General features: G+C 40.2%; 1 protein-coding gene across 7 annotated transcripts in view; it reads left to right on the top strand.

Moving 5' to 3' along the window:
- The window catches only part of hivep1 (HIVEP zinc finger 1), a 159,470-nt gene that overhangs the window by 75,797 nt on the left and 67,022 nt on the right, over positions 1-16,651 (top strand). For all 7 annotated transcript variants that reach the window (XM_052016322.1, XM_052016324.1, XM_052016320.1 and 4 more), the window contains one exon: positions 1,362-1,445. In XM_052016322.1, the coding sequence (XP_051872282.1) occupies positions 1,362-1,445 (84 nt within the window). The remainder of the gene's footprint in view (positions 1-1,361; positions 1,446-16,651) is intronic.

Raw genomic sequence — 16,651 nt, 5'->3', positions numbered from 1 at the left:
GATGACACCTTGAAAATGTCATTTATGTGCAGACATTTATGTCCATCAGAACTATATTGTTCAATCAACATTGCTGGGTCAAAATCTTGGAACTCCCAACTTTTACCATGTGGGTAGCAGCTCACAATGTCAATTAATCATCAACTTTGAAGTCAACTAGGAATGGACAAGAAATGGCGATCTTGTAATTGAAACTTACATTCTGTGAATAAATTTTAAACTTTGTATTTCACTTCATGGATGCAGCCTGACCCACTGGGTATTTACAGCGTTTTCAGATTTTGTTTTGTATATTCAGCGTCTGTAGTTTATGCCTTTTGCTGCCTGATAGCTCCCTGACATGGTAAATCCACAGGAACTGTTGCCAAATTATACAGACTGTTCTCTCTAAATGTAGCTCCTGGTATGCACACAATATACAAATGACATCAAATTATTAATCCAGTCAATAACCATGTCAAAAATTGTGCTCTGCAGTAGCGGTAGATATATCTAAAAATATTCACATTTTAACAATAGTACACTCTTTTTCAACCAAAACTATTTTTAGGAAGTAGTCAGACATATTAAAAATCCCTCTGTATGAGACTTTTATAAATTTTGTGCAGTTTGGAATGTTTGTGTACCTCTGTTAATAGATCTGGTGCAAAATGATGCATTATGTCAATAGTTATGACTCTATAGCTAATTTTCTGGATTTCTATGACAGTGTGCTAGACTGAGCATTGTAATGCAATGTTGCAGGTCATCTGATTTGCACAAAAAGTCCAAAAGGCTGCATTTTGTAGGCCATTACACATAAGAATGTCACATTTTGTCAGGAATGGGAAAGAATAGGGGAATTGTTTTAATTGGAATCACACTATGAGAGAACAGGCAAGGTTTGATAGACTGAGTGAACTTCTGTGCTGTTATATGAGAAGCATAAAGAAATAACTTGCATATATGCAATAAAAGTAGTAAATTCTGGAAAAACACATTCTGTTTCTCTTTCCTCAAATGCTGCCTGCTCTGCTGAGTTTTTTCAGCCATTTCCATTTTTATTTCCGATTTCCAGTGTCTGCAGTTTTTTTTTATTTTTGCATTAATGCAATGCCATTCATGGCTTTTGATATCATTAAGGTCAAATTATTGTTGAGATCCACAAGTATCTCGGCTTTTAGGATTCTGCACTCATTAACTGCCCCTGCCATTGATGCCTATACCAGGTAAAATATGGATGTTTATAGAAAAGAACATTATGCTTTGGACTCTCCAGCTATGTTTTAGACTCCCTAGATCGCTCTCTGACTTTGTATTTTTGAAACTTTTGTTGTGTTTTATTGAAAATATTTACCAGCATTCTTTTATTTTACTTTCAGACAAAATTCAAGAAGCACAAAAAGAATTGCAGGTTCCTGAAAGTGTTCAAAAAAGTTTGCAAGTCGCTGAAGGCACAAAAAAAGGTTGGTTTAAGTTCAATATGGACAAGTTAAAGAAAGAGTGGTGGGAATTCTTGCAATATTCATCTCCAAAATTTGAATGCTGTATTCTTAATTGCTATCTGCTGATTTTTTTTTTTGTTAATGAACAAGAAAGCATTTTATGACCATTCGGCAGAATAAAAGCATACTTGCTTAGTTTACAAATCTTCAGATCTTCATGGTTTGTAATGAACTCCACATGAGTCATTTATCAGGTTCATCAGCATCTGTTGCTTCAATAACCTGTGTCTTTCAGAAATTTTACATTACTTAGCCATGAAGGTATAGCATTATTAATAAGGGATGTTTCTAGTTTCCAGAGGAGCACGTTTCATGTGGATATTAAGGTGTACCTAGAGTATATTATTAAGATGCCATTGAAATTTCAACAAATTCCAAGCTATTACCTTCTGGCTAAAGAATAATATAAATAATTTTTAAAATGAATGGAAGGTTAGAAGTTATGTATTGAGTATCATATTTATTCCAGTTAAAAGGAGCAAGGAAAGATATAAAGTAATTAAATCAAAAGAGAGATAAGAAATGTCTGATAAAACATTATAGAAAGAGAGGTTGGGCAGTGTGTCACAAATAACTGTCTGTCATAAAAACACAAAGGCTGTAAGGAACAAACTGAGAGAAGTAGAGTCAGAAAATCAACTTGGAGAAGGTGACATGGTAGCAATTGCTGAGACACAGCTGCAAGATGGTCAGGATTTGGAAATTAATACACAAAGATTTATGGTGCAGAAAGAATGGGAAAATTAGCAGAGAGTGAGGAGCAACCTAAATGATTAAGCATGGAATTAAATATAAAGTCGGGATACACTATATATTCAGTAACAAGAAATGATTTCTGAATTGTGTAGAGGTGCCCTGAATGTAACTGAAGGGCAAAATGTATATATGTAGATATTGGACAAGCATGTAGGAAAGGCATTGTGGTTTTTGTGGGGAGTTTAACTAATAATTAAATATCAAATGGAATAAACAGACAAGTTCATGTTTGAAATGTAATAGATGTTTTGTGTTGAGAATAGTTTATGCAGTGCAGTTGAACTCTGATAATCTCCCGTCTGACTATCTGGAAATCCTGATGGTTTGGCATCTGGCTGAGTGCTGATTCCACCACTCCCTTTAACATACCGGGGCCCCAGTTCCCACGCACTCTTTGATTTACCGGGGCCTCGTTCTCATGCACTTTAACGTACTGGGGCCCTGGTTACCAGACTCCCTATAACTCACTGGGGTTTCGGGTCCCACACTCCCTTTATATACCAGGGCGACACTCTAGCACACTCTTTAACAAACTGGGACCCTGGTTCCTGTGCTCTTTTTCACACACTGGGGCCCCAATAAAGATGTAAGTATCTCCATCAGTGCCCTAGCAATCTCCTCCTTTGCCTGGGTTAGATCTCAGCAGGCCTTGGGGATTTATCCGCCTTAATGCCTGGTAAGACATCTAATACCTCCTCATTTTTAATCTTAACAAGCTCTGGAATTTCACAGTCCCAAATGAAATCTCCAGTTACAATGTCTTTCCCCTTAGTGAATACTAATGAAAAGTACTCATTTAAGACTTTGCACATGTCCTCTGGCTCCATTGTACGGATTGCCTCTTGGCTCCCAAAGGGATCCGCTCTTTCCCTGTTACCATCTTAGTTTTAATAAACAAAAAATGCCTTGGGATTCTCCTTAATCTTATCTGCCAGTGATATTTCATGAGCCTCCTATGTCCTCCTAATGTCTTTTTTTTAAGCTTCCCTCCTTTCAGACTCCTGAAGGGTCTTCCCTGCTTCCAGTGCTCTCTCCTTACCATATGATCCCTTTTTGCTTATTTGTCAAACCCTCAATATCCCTTGACATTCATGATCCCCTTGACCTACCATCCTTGCCCTTCACCCTTATGCGAACATGTTGGCCCTGAACTTTCATTATTTCATGAAAAATTTAAAAAAACTGTAGATGCTGGAAGTCCAAAATAAAAACAGAAAATTCTGGAAATACTCAGCAGGTCAGGCCACATCTATGGAAAGAGAAACAGAGTTAACATTTCAGTTCGAAGACCCTTTGTCAGAACAGGGAATGAGAACAAAGAAGCTTGTTAAGCTCTAGGGGAAGGAGGGATGGCTCTGATGGGGTAAAACAGGGGTGACTATGGGGATAAGCTGTAAACAGGGTTATCTGATCAATGAGTGAATGCGAGCAGTTAGAGAGTGAGAACATAGATAAAGGACTGCAGGAGTTGCAAGATGCAGAACAGGAAGCTATGCTCAGCAGGTCAGGCTGGGCATGTCCCCTACTTGCCAAGGGGGAAAAGAAGTAAAAAGGGAAGAAAAACAAACAGGCTGAGCCAATATCACAGATGGATGACTGAAACAGACAGAGAAATCAAGTTACTTGACGATATATAATTCAATATTAAGTCCAGAGGGCTACACCGTGCCCAGACAGAAGATGAGATGTTGTTTTTCAAGCTTACACTGGACCTCAATGTCACAGTGCCGAAGGCCATGAACCGACAAGTCAGAGTGGGAGTGGGATGGAGAATTAAAGTGACGGGTAACAGGAAACTCAGGGTCGCCACTGCAGATTGAACGCCAGTGTTCCGCAAAGTGGTCACCTAGTCTACATTTGGTTTCTCCAGTGTAGAGGAGACGACACTGTGAACACCGAATGCAGTACACTAGATTGGAAGAGGTGCAAGTGAATCACTGCTTCACCTGGAAAGACTGTTTGGGTCCATGGATGATGGGAAAAGCAGGGTGAAAGGACAAGTGTGGCATCACCTGCAGTTGCAAGGGAAAGTGCCGTATGAATGTGGGGGGTTGGTGAGAATGGAAAGGTGGACCTGGGAGTCACGAAGCGAATGGTCCCTGCAAAATGCTGAAAGGGGAGGAGAGGGGAAAATGTGTCTCATAGTGGAATCTCTTCTTTGCTCCCAGTTTTTCCATCTCCCTGTTATTTGCTCCAGTGATGAGATTTTCCATACAGTTGCCTCTGAAATGTCTTCTTTCTTCCTGAACCTTGGTTTCCCCTCAGCCATTATTAACAAAGCCCTCAACCTCATCTCGTTCATTTCCTGCGCCTCTGCTCTCACAACCTCTCCACCAGGACAGAATAAAGTTCCCCTGGTCCTCAGCTTCCACCCCACTAGCCTCCACGTTCAACAGGTCACTCTTTGCAATTTCTGCCACCTTCAAAGAAATTTCACTATTAGACACATCTTACCCTCTCCTTCCCTTTTTAAGCATTTTGCAGGGGCCATTCCCATCATGACTCACTGGTCCACTTTATCATTCCCATCGACCATCCCCCTTCATATGGTACTTTCCCATGCCAACCACAAGCGAAGCAACACTTGTCCTTTCACCTCTTCCCTTCCCATCATCCAGGATCCAGATAGTCTTTTCGGGTGAACTAGTGATTCACTTGCACATCTTCCAATCTAGTGTACTGCCTTCAGTGTTCACAATGTGGGCTCCTCTACATTGGAAAAACCAAACGCAGATTGGGTGACTGCGTTGTGGAGTGCCTGTGTTCAGTCCACAGGGACAACCCTGAGCTTCCCGTTACCTGCCACTTTAATCCCTCATCCCACTCCCACTCTGGCCTATCAGTCTGTGGCCTCCAGCACTGTCACAATGAGGCCCAATGCAAGCTTGAGGAACCTCATCTTCTGTCAGGGTATGGTGCAGCCTTTTGGTTTCAATATTGAATTCTGCAACTTTAGGCAACTTGATTTCTTGTCCTCCAGCTCTGCATTTCGCAACTCCCACATTCTTTCATCTTTGTTCTTTTTTCTACGTTCTCATCCTAACTGCTTCCATTCACTAATCGACTGGATAACCTTTACAATCTATTCCCATGGTCACACCAGTTTTACCCTATCCTCACCCACCCTCTCTGCAGCTTAACAAGCTTTTTTTTCTTTCCTTCACAGTTCTGGCAAAGTGTCTGAAACATTCACTCTATTTCACTTCCCACAGATGCAGCCTGACTTGCTGAGTATTTTCAACATTTTCTGCTTTCATTGTTTCATTTTTAAAAGACTCCCAGTTGTTTTCAAAATTGCATTTCAATTCCTGAACTGATCAGGAGTCGCCCTGCAGTACTCACTTGATAGGATCTCACATTATTGAGTTGTGCACGCTCCACAATCTTCCCGTGTGAGCTGCAGCAGGAGACGGAGATGAAGGAAAAAGAAGAGGAGGAGGAGCATGTCAGGTGACTGTGATGAAGAGATGCCTCTGGGCTTGCTGTCACGGTGGACCCATAGCCCAGAGGTTCCCTTGAGCATTCCAGTCCAACCTCTAACCCAAACTCTAACTCTGCATTGAGGCAGAGAGATAATAACTGGCTGAGGAAATAAATGACAGTTCATGGTTCTGGGATTTCTAAGGACAAGGTACATAGTGGACCTTCAATCTTTGGCTGTGAGCATCCCCATCAAGTGAAGTTGCCATCACCACACTTGATTGTCAATGATATGAACAAAGCTTAGATTCCATTGTATACCATTTGGAGGAATCATCTTTCCACCATCATGCTGTCCTGATCGTGAAAATAGATTAAAAAATTGATTATGTACTGGATCATTGATGCAGTGTGCTGGCAAAGGCTCGATGGGCCAACTGGCCCCTTTCCATGCTGTAATGTTCCTTTGATTGTAATAACATCCACCAGGCAGAGATTTATAGCTTCACCAACCACATAGTAATGGATAGTCCTATTGCCCTCACAGAGAGAACTCACCTCCTTGTGGACACCTTCAAGCACAGCCAGTTAATAAAATGATCCAGACAGTGACTCATTTCACACAATTATGAGCTACTCAGGGTGTACATGGCTCAGAGGAGACTGCACTAGATCGCGTGAGTAGTAACAGTGTGGACTAACTGTCTGTGGGACAAAATCAAAGGCATTGTCAGAACGCCAACAGTGAGAGTGCAAATGTCACCACACTTTATTAATACAACAGAGCAGATTCTTGCTCCACAGATCCCCTAGTACTTCTCTGAGCCTTGCAGCAGTAAATTCTAAGCATCCACAACAATATGCAGATTTTGAAGGTATTAACCAATGCTACCTTGAGCTTCTAGCATCCAGGACCACAGGACTCTTGACCTCACAATCTACCTCAATTTAAGGCTCTTGCACCTTATTGCCTGCCTGCAATGTACTTTTTCTGTAACAGTAACACTTTATTCTGCATTCTGTTATTGTTTTACCTTGTGCTACCTCAATGCACTGTTGTAGTGAAATGATCTGTGTGGAAGCATGTAAGACAAATTTTTCACTGTACCTCGGTACATGTGACAATAATAAACCAATTTACATGCCTGCATAAAGGTAACCACTGCTTCCCAACAGGCAAGGAAGGGCTCCACTCTCCGCTTGATCTGCAATGAGTGAGGCAGTCATATCCATGATCATCAACATCTCCAGCAGGCCAGACTGTGCACTAAGCATGTACCTATGCAACTACATCAATGTAGCCTGTCCTATCATGATCTTCATTTGAGGATTTCTGGAAATAGAATTAGTTGTTTCCTTATCTGCCGGTCAATTGACAATTCCTAGCACTATGACATGGTTGCTGTCCACTAGTGACAAGAGTCCAACCATATGAAATACATGCCCTTGCGATAGCCTTTATGTTGCATGGGATTTCTGGGTCAGAGCTGGTACATGGAAGTGTCAAGTATGACGGTGTAGTGCGTCCTTTTCCTCCTCGAGGGGAGTATTGAATGGGGGTGGTTGTCCACGTGTGATTCTGCAAAGATAAAGGCAAACAAACGTGTTATGGTAAGGAATGATATGGAACAAAGGGTCACTCACCACACTGTAATGTACAATAGAGGAGAGAAGACATTTGAAAGGACAGATTAGTTCAGTGCATTTCATTCACTGTGAATTTGGACCCTTCTAATTCTGATCTGTGTCATGTGAGCCCAAAATTGCCAGCAGCCTATGCTCTTGGAATGGACCCACTCCTGTTTATTGAGCTGTGAGGTATGTGTATGTTGCAGCAGGCTGTGTGTGATTGCTGGTATTGTTAAGTGGTATTTGCCCAAATGAGTGAGATCATGGAATTTTGTTTCTGAACTTGGCCCATACCTTCAATGACTCACACTTGGCATATATCTCCATCCATCTCTTCTCAATGAAGATTCATTTCTACACCACAATAGGGGTGGATACACTGGCACCAGAGTCTAAGCAGTACCTCACTGCACCTCTCAACTTCATCAGCTAGGATAAATAAAGCTGCTGCTTTCTCAGCTCAAGCTCAATAGCAGGAATGACTCCTAGCAATGTGTGCTTTAGTAGTCAGACCCCCTTTAAGGGCTGAAGCCTTGACGTCACTTAGTGCAGGACCAATTTAACGAGTCCCCAATGTTTCACATTCATTGTGCTGGTAGGTACAAACTTCACCTGAGTAATGCAGAGGCTTGACTAGATGTCGTTGTTGTTGATTCCTGACTATGAAGGTAAGTCTCTCAATGCTTGGTGATTGGAGATGGTGGTTATTTTATACTAGCAATGATATCATACTCTCTCATCAGTTTTTTTTAGGGAAACGTGCATACAGTACATATAAAAACATCTCTCCCCTTTTTTTTAAAAAAAGAGTTGAAATGTACTATTATTTACAGTGTAATTTCAAATTAAATATATGCAAGTCCTTGGACTAGTTTCTGCCATCTGTCAGATCTTCTTAAAGGTACTAATATTTGAGGAGTTCTTGGGATCTCCAGCTGCCCACTTGACATGTCTTTGTGACTCAGTGTGCTGTTACTCCTTTGTTCTGGTTCAACCTTCTACTTGCCATCAGTATTGGTTTCTGCATAACTCATGTCAGATTCAGCCTCTATATCTGGTGTCTGTAGCTGCTATAAAATGATCCCCATGCACTTTGTGATCATTATCTTTAGTACTGCCAATGATTCTAACAATATCTCTATGTTGATCTTGGCGACGAGGAAGTGTACAGGAGTGAGATAGATTGGCTGGTTGAGTGGTGTCGCAACAACAACCTCGCACTCAATGTCAGCAAGACCAAGGGATTGATTGTGCTCTTAAGGAAGGGCAAGTGGGGAGAAAACACACCCGTCTTCATTGAGGGGTCAGTGGTGGAAAGGGTGAGCAGCTTCAAGTTCTTGGGCATAAACTTCTCAGAGGATCTACCTTGGACCCAACACATTGATGCAATCACGAAGAAGGCACCCCAACGGCTCTACTTCATTAGGAGTTTGAGGAGATTTGGTATGTCACCAAAGACTTTTGCAAATTTCTAGATCTATGGTGGAGAGCATTCTGACTGATTGCATCACTGCCTGGTAAGGAGGCTCCAATGTGCAGGATCGAAAGAGGCTGTAGAGGGTTGTAGACTCAACCAGTTCCATCATGGGCACAACCCTCCCTGCCATCGAGGACATCTTCAAGAGGTAGTGCCTCAAGAAAGCGACATCCATCATTAAGGACCCTTACTGCCAGGGACATGCCCTGTTCTTGTTACTACCATTAGGGAGGAGGTACATGAGCCTGAAGATCCACACTCAACATTTCAGGAACAGCTTCTTCCCCTCCGCCATCAGATTTCTGAACTGTCCATGAACGCTACCTCGTTATTCCTCTTTGGCACTATTTATTTAGTTTTGTAACTTACAGTAATTTTTATGTCTTTATGTCTTGCAATGTAATGCTGCCGCAAAACAACAATTTTCACTACATATGTCAGTGATAATAAACCTGATTCTGATTCTGCTGCTTAATAGTGGTCTTGGTACTTTTAAAGTTGTGGCCTTATTTAAACCTTGTAACTTTCTGCCCTTCCTTTCTTGCTGTTTGCAGTGGCTCTTCCTCCTAATATGCGTGCCAACCTGGTTTCTGGATGAGTTTGTCTCAATTTGTTTTTTTTTACAGCTATCTCTTCTAAATATATGCCAACTAAGCTGAGTATAGTTTCAAATCTCCTGTGCATTGAGAACCGAGACTTCAGTCAAGTGTGGAATTGTTTTATATTTGCGCAAAAAAAAATGGCTAACTTGCAGTTCAGCATACAGCTCATTGTCATGGAACGTGGGCCTTGGCTTTTTTAATGCTCCTTTAATACTCTGTCCGCCCTTTCAGCTGCTCCAGTTGTTATAGTGGGTGATATTGTGGGTGAGAGCAATACCAAATGCTATTACATTTATGGCAGTGTTCAAATTCATATGATACCAACTGTGGGTTGTTATGAGACACCAAGTTTTCTAGAATGCCATGGATGGCAAATAGAGCTTGAAACTTATTTGACTTTTGGAATGGGAGTCTATCTTGACTAAAAATACTTCCCATGCCTTTTTGGCAATAACTGATATGTACTCATTCAAGTGGTCTGGTTGACCATTTCCAGGATTAAATTGCTGACGTATTGTGCACCTGGCTGCTAATTCTTACAACTGGCAGTCTGTGTAAGACCAGCACACAAAACCACTGGTTATGACCTTCATGTTCACAATTCTGGTGTAACTGAAAGAATTCATCCATGATTTTGTGTCTTATTTCAGCAGGGATTAGAATTTGATGGCCCTATGTCGAAATACTCTTCATGTGCTGAAAGCTGAAATTGCTTATGGAGAAATAGCTGTAATTCTGGATGACAGCAATGATCACTTGTCATCCAGCCTTGCAAGGTGTATTCATACACTTTCTTAAGTTCTGTCTTCTTGTGCTGGAAAATCTTAGTCAGTGAGGAGAATGTTGAATACTTGAGCTTTCTGAGCTTATGTCTGTCTGATCTCTCACATGGCAAGAATGATAACACATCTGCCTTGGCACTCCATTTAGAGGTCTTGTATACAATGGTGGAAGCATCCCAACACAATAAAATTGCCAACTCTGCATTCTGGAAACAGCCATTATTACTACAGATAATCTCTGCCTTGAAATAGCTTGAAGAAGCTGGTGATCCACCTCTAAAATGAACAATCTGCTTAGCAGGCATTGGTGGAATTTCTTGATCCCAAAGATTAAAGCCTGAGTCCCTTTTTCAATGTGAGCATAATTCTTTTTGTTTTCGTTCAGCATTTGTGAGTTGCAGGGCATAGATTTTTCAGCCCCTGTACATGTCTAAAAATTGGACCGATTCCATAATTTGAAGCATAGCATGGCAATTTCAGTATTCTGTTGATAAGCATTTAGCCACTACTGAGACATTTCCTGCAGATCTCAAAGACTTTCTGCTGGTTCTTGATCCACATAGAGTCAGAGAGCTACACAGCATGGAGAACAAGTCCATTAGGCAAACTCGTCCATGCCGATCTAGATGCCTACCTGACTCCAGCTAAACTGAGACAAACAGGTTTGGGTTCCTTGCATAGTACCTCCTGTCTTGCATTTAATAAATTGCAAAATCATTGGTAAAATATGGATTAAATTTTGTTTACAGGCTATCTGCTGCACTTAGTTTATTGTGAAGCAATGTGCTGTGAAGGAGCAATGGGGGGATGGAAATGAGTTCAAAATAAATAGGTTAATGCACACTGCTGAGAATATTTGCAAGAGCCTGTTGTTCATTTTCATCATCCCATAATTTATCTTTAGGGTCATAGAGTCATTGAGTAATACAGGTTGGAAACAGGTCCTTTGACCCAACTCATCCATGATGCCTACTGAACTAGTCCCATTTGCCCATGTTTGGCCTGTATCCCTCTAAACCACTCCTATCCATATACTTATCCAAATTTCTTTTGAGTGTTGTTATTGTACCTGCCTCAACCACCTTCTCGGTAACTCATTCCATGTACGCACCACCCTCTGTGTGAAGAAGTTGCCCCTCAGGTCCCTTTCACCTCTCATCTTAAATCTGTGCCCTCTAGTTTCTAGTTCCCCTTCTCTGGGAAGACTGTGTGCGTTCACCCTATCTATACCCCTCGTGATTTTATACATTTGATTTAATGTGCCTGGAAATTGAATTCCTCCAATAAAGGAGCATAAGTGGGGTCATGCACAGCAGGCCAAGGAGCTTTCTGTTTAATGGTCTGCTGTTGCAGAGTTCAGTGGGGCATTACAGAATAGGCTTCCATGTTCAAAGACACCCTGGTCTTTTGTGTGTTCTGCCAGTTCTGGGATCGGGTTTTGGATTGGTGAAGTGAAGGATTAGGTGAGGGATCGGTGGGGGAGTGGATAGGCTTCATGATCAGGGTAAGATTGAGTGTGGAGAGTCAGGGATGTTACTGGGGTGTACAGCCACAAACTCAAGGGGGATCCACCGTGATAGATTAGCATCTTAGAGGACTAACGTGATGTGGTTTCTAGGCCCAGCCTCCAGGAGTTGGGCCTGCTCAGGCGGATTAATCACTTTAAGTGATGCCAACACAGGCCTCGCAAGCTCTGTGGTATGTAGTTCACGTGTATTGTCCAAAGATATGGAAGTGCCATCCAGGCATGTGTGCTGGACATTATCAAACACATCTGTCTCCACCATGCCTTTTTGCACCTACCTCACTGAGAATCTGGAAGGCAAATCATGGGAGCTTTCATTGTGATCAATATTTTTATTGAAATTGATTTAAGTAGCATACAAAAATGTGGCACAAAATGATAGAATTTCTTCACAATGATATTTGTGAAGCAGCTTACCCTTAAATCCAAACGATTTTAATTCTTTACTTTTCACGATGCTGTCTTCCTTTCTTTTAAAATATTTTACAATGAATTATAAAAATTGCAAACAATTGATAGATCTGCACATGAAAACAAAACAACAAAGCTATCGCTGAGGTATTCCAAATTAAGATTGGAGCAAAGCTCACAACTCAAGTAATCAAAACACACGAGGCCAAATGAATGGCTGTCCACACTCAATGTCCACAGAGGTGTATACTTTGCAAGTAAAGCATAACCTAAATCAGACAAGGGTGGGTTTAGATAGTTTATCCTCTTTTAAAAAATAGTCTCTGGACATGTGAAGAATTGGAAGTGTATTGTAGCTATACAAGGCTTTTTGTGTGAGAGGAGGAGAACCAGCATTGGAAGGGAAGAGGGCCAGAAAGCACAAGAAGTAAGTTGAAAGGAAATTGCTCAAAGACCTTGTGTGCACATTCAAATCACAAACTTGATAGGGATGTGTTTTTCTCTCCCAAGGTGAAGCCCATAGAATGTGATGTTTCTAATAAGTTGCTTTTAATTAATTTTTTTAACATCCTATTTGTGCAGTACCTCAGGACGTATCAAAATACATCATCACCAGTGAACTGCACTTGAATATAATCATTGTTGTCATCTATGAAATGTGACAGCCAATTTCACATTGTGAGGCTGCCAGAAAAGCAATTGAATACATGAGCAGTTAATTTACAGTGTAAGTTAGATTACAGTGAGATCTGCATCCAAATAAATATCGTACAGCACTTTGCAACATTTTGATTAAACATGTTGGAGATTTACTCACTTGTGCACAATAAGCTCAACCTCTTTTATAATCGTCTCAAAAATGTGGAAAGTGAACTGATTGCAGAATGAATCACTCATGAGAGCATTGCAATAATCCATTGAGAGAAATCTAGCTCTAATGGTAAAGAGCAATGCCTTTAATTCCATTAAAAATTACAGTGCATGAGCTTTGTCATTAGCTTCCTTTAAACTATGCTTAATGTAGCAGCACTTAATTTTTTAAAAATCTTTTATATTAATAATGACTAGCAGTACAAAGTGAATTAAATTATTATTATGAAAACACAATTCACGTCTGCAGAAGTACATCACAGTGAAACTAAGAGATATTTGTCATTTTAGGTGATTAATGTGGACTAAATGCTACATAGTTAGAAGTACCATTAATAATTTTTGTATTATTACTTTATGGGATACAGTTGTTATGGCAAATCCAGGCATATTGGGTTTCAGAAGTTGATGATCTATCACCATCTTGAACCGCTGTAGTCCATGTATAGTGCTGTTAGGATTTTGGCTCAGCGACGATGAAAGAATGACGATAATGTTTTCAAATCAAATTGGAATCCAGCTTGAAGGGAAGTTGGGAAATGATGGTATTACATTGCACCTGCTGCCCAGAATTTTGATCACAATCTTGACTTCCAATTCATAGAAGGTGGAAAAGCTGCCATGAGTGATTCATCTTGCTATTAGTTCAGTTTCCACATTTTTCAAAAGAGGTTGAGATTCTGGTACATTACTGATTCAATCTGAATCAAGTCTAAGTGCAGTCATGATTTTGTCAAATATTGTTGGAATGTCTTTGTTGGTATCCAAGGCAGCCATGGGCCTCTTTTGCGGTCACACTATTTGTATGACTGATCCATTCCTGGTCAGTGACGACAGCCATGATATTGATTGGGGATTCAAAGATAGTAGACCTACACAGAGTGATGAATTTTATAAATGACAGACTGGAGTCACAGGGGAAAGAAATTGTGCTACAGCTATGCAATCCTTTTGTGAGACCGCGCCTAACCCTGCTGTGGACTCCCTGCTCTCCTGTCCATGGGGACTCGCTGGTCTCCTATCACTCTTGAGTTTTCTGTTCTCCTAACCAGATGGACTCACTGGTCATACAGTCATATAGCACAGAAGCAGAGCCTTTGGCCCCCAAACTCGCTGATGTCATGTCCATGTGGACTCACTGGTCTGTTTTCAGAATTTTGTTGCATATGTTGCTGGGTTTGCCACAAAATCATCATGACTGGTCTTGGATGTAATTGAATACATTTAAAGTACATCAGGTCACCCTCACATTCTGAGAGATGTGTTAAAGGTAATGTTTTGTTCAGAATATTTTTTGGAGATTAATAAATATGTCGCATAAATGGAAATCTCGCTCATTGGCCCTGCTTAATGGAGAGATTATGAAGGGCACATTTGTGCATTTACACTGTGCACAGCCAAGTCCTTTGATATTGGATTACAAGTATTTGTAAAATCGGCTGGTGTATATCATCTTCCTGCACATCCTTTTCAAGGGCGTTCAATTATACACTCAGCAGTCTAATAATGTTCATAAGGTAGTAATTTTGCTTAACAGCTGTCATATCAACTATTTTTGTGAAAATGATAAAATACTTTCTTTTTTTTCAATCTTTTTATTAGTTTTCAAATTAATACAGATTGATATATAGCATCAATATTTATACATGTAATACAAAGAGATCAGGATAACAATCATAGCATAGATAATCATAAAGAACAATAAAATATGAAAAAAAACTGTAGATCCAACGATCTCTTAGTAAATGAATATAATATAAAAGGAAAGAAAAAGATTCATTATATAAATTAAAGAAAGAAAGAAAAAAAACCCAAATCAATACGAAAAATTGTAAACAATATAAACTAAACTAAACAAAAAAATTTCAAAACAAAAACAAACAACAAAAAAAAGAAAAAAAAACTGGGCTAAAGTTTCTCAGTAGAAGCAGAGCAATATTATGTCGTCAACTCCGTTCCTCTAAGATAAAATACTTTCTATTGTGCCACCTCTGTTTTGTTGCACCGAAAGCACTCTTAGAAAGGTTTTTCAGATTGGTTCAAGAACATCCCAGCAGTTTACCACAAGGGAATTTGACAATTTGTGTCTACTAATTATATATTTGTTGTCTGCCATTTCACCGCCACCGTCTGCACTTTGAGAGCAACATTTACATGTTTGCTGCAATGTTCAAATGCAAATATATGGGACAGTAAGGACTGTCCATGGGAACTTCCTGGTCTCCTGCCCATGCTGTATACAGACTATTATGAAGATTTGCAGCATTCTTTTAAAGAGAGAGAACACATAGTTTAATTTTAAGTTATTTCAATTATGAGATACTTTCAGTACCATTTTACTCTGAGTTGAATTTTGGTCTCAGTAACTGCATATATTTACACACATAAATTTGAGCTGTTATACAACTGCTGTTATGAGCATTACATTGTCATAACAGCAGTTGTGCACTATTGTCTGTGGTCATGAGAAATTTTACTAATATTCAGAAGTGTAAAGCACATGTTTACATTTATATAGACCCATGATAATAGGAATTCCTGTCCAATGTGTCCTCCATCCACAGGTCCAATAGCATGTACAAGGATCTCATGGGCTTCTTTGTCATTAAGGTTGAGAACATCCAGCAATAACCTTAGTCTCTTCCCTACCTTGCCTTAGCCCACTGGGTCAAATTAATTCTCCCCCATCCCTAACCCCAGACTGCATTTTCTCTCCTATTTCCTCTCCCACTCAAGATTCATCCCATTCGTAATTCCCATCTACTGCGCCGTTGAGCTTCCAATAAACTGATGATTACCCATCATTTCCTAGTTCCTATATTCGCAGAAGTTGTTTGTGTTTCTCTCTCCTCAGGCATTGTTCCTGGCTCCTCATCTGCTGTCATCATCTGTCATTTCAGTAATCCAATCCTCACTCCCACTGTCCTCGCAAACTACCATCTCATATCTAAAGCCATTTTCCTATCCATAGTATACACCAGTACGTTGTTCCCTGACAATATGTATTCCAGGCTGCTAGGGGAGACAAGGGAAGAGGTGGCTGGGACCATGGGTGAGGAGCCAGATAACTGAAGGGCAGCAGGAATAAGCAAGGTAATTACAGGGCTGTAATTCTAATGTCAGTGTTAGATTTAGTTAATAGAAAAATTCTGAGGGACAGGATTACTCGACACTTGGAGAAGCAGTGATTTATCAAAGATAATATGATTTAGTTTGGGGGAATTTTGACTAATCTAATTGATTTTTTTTCAAAGACGTAACAAAATGTATTGATGAGGGCAATATGGTTGATGTAGTACATGGACTTCAGTAAGACCTTTTACAAGGCCCCACATAGGAGAGTGGTCCCAAAGGTTAGAGCCCATGTCGTCCAAGCCAAATTGGCAAATTGGAGCCAAAATTGACTTTTCAGAGGATGATGATGGAAGCTTGTTTTTGTGATTGGAAACTTGTGACCTGTGGTGTACCACAGGAATCAGTACTGGGACAATTATAATACATATATGAACAATTTGGATATGAATGTATGAGGTATGATTTGTAAATTTGCACATGACATAAAAATTAGACAATTATTAATAGAACAAAGAACATTACAGCAGTTGAACAGGCCCTTCGGCCCACGATGTTGTGGTGAACTAATTAAACTAATGACGCCTAATTAACTTAATCTCTTCTACCTACACATGGTCCAT

This window comes from Pristis pectinata, chromosome 5 (genome assembly GCF_009764475.1).
Source record: "Pristis pectinata isolate sPriPec2 chromosome 5, sPriPec2.1.pri, whole genome shotgun sequence".
Lineage (NCBI taxonomy): Eukaryota > Metazoa > Chordata > Chondrichthyes > Rhinopristiformes > Pristidae > Pristis > Pristis pectinata.
The sequence above is the reverse complement of the archived record's forward strand: the minus strand, read 5'-3'. Positions and strand labels throughout refer to the sequence as shown.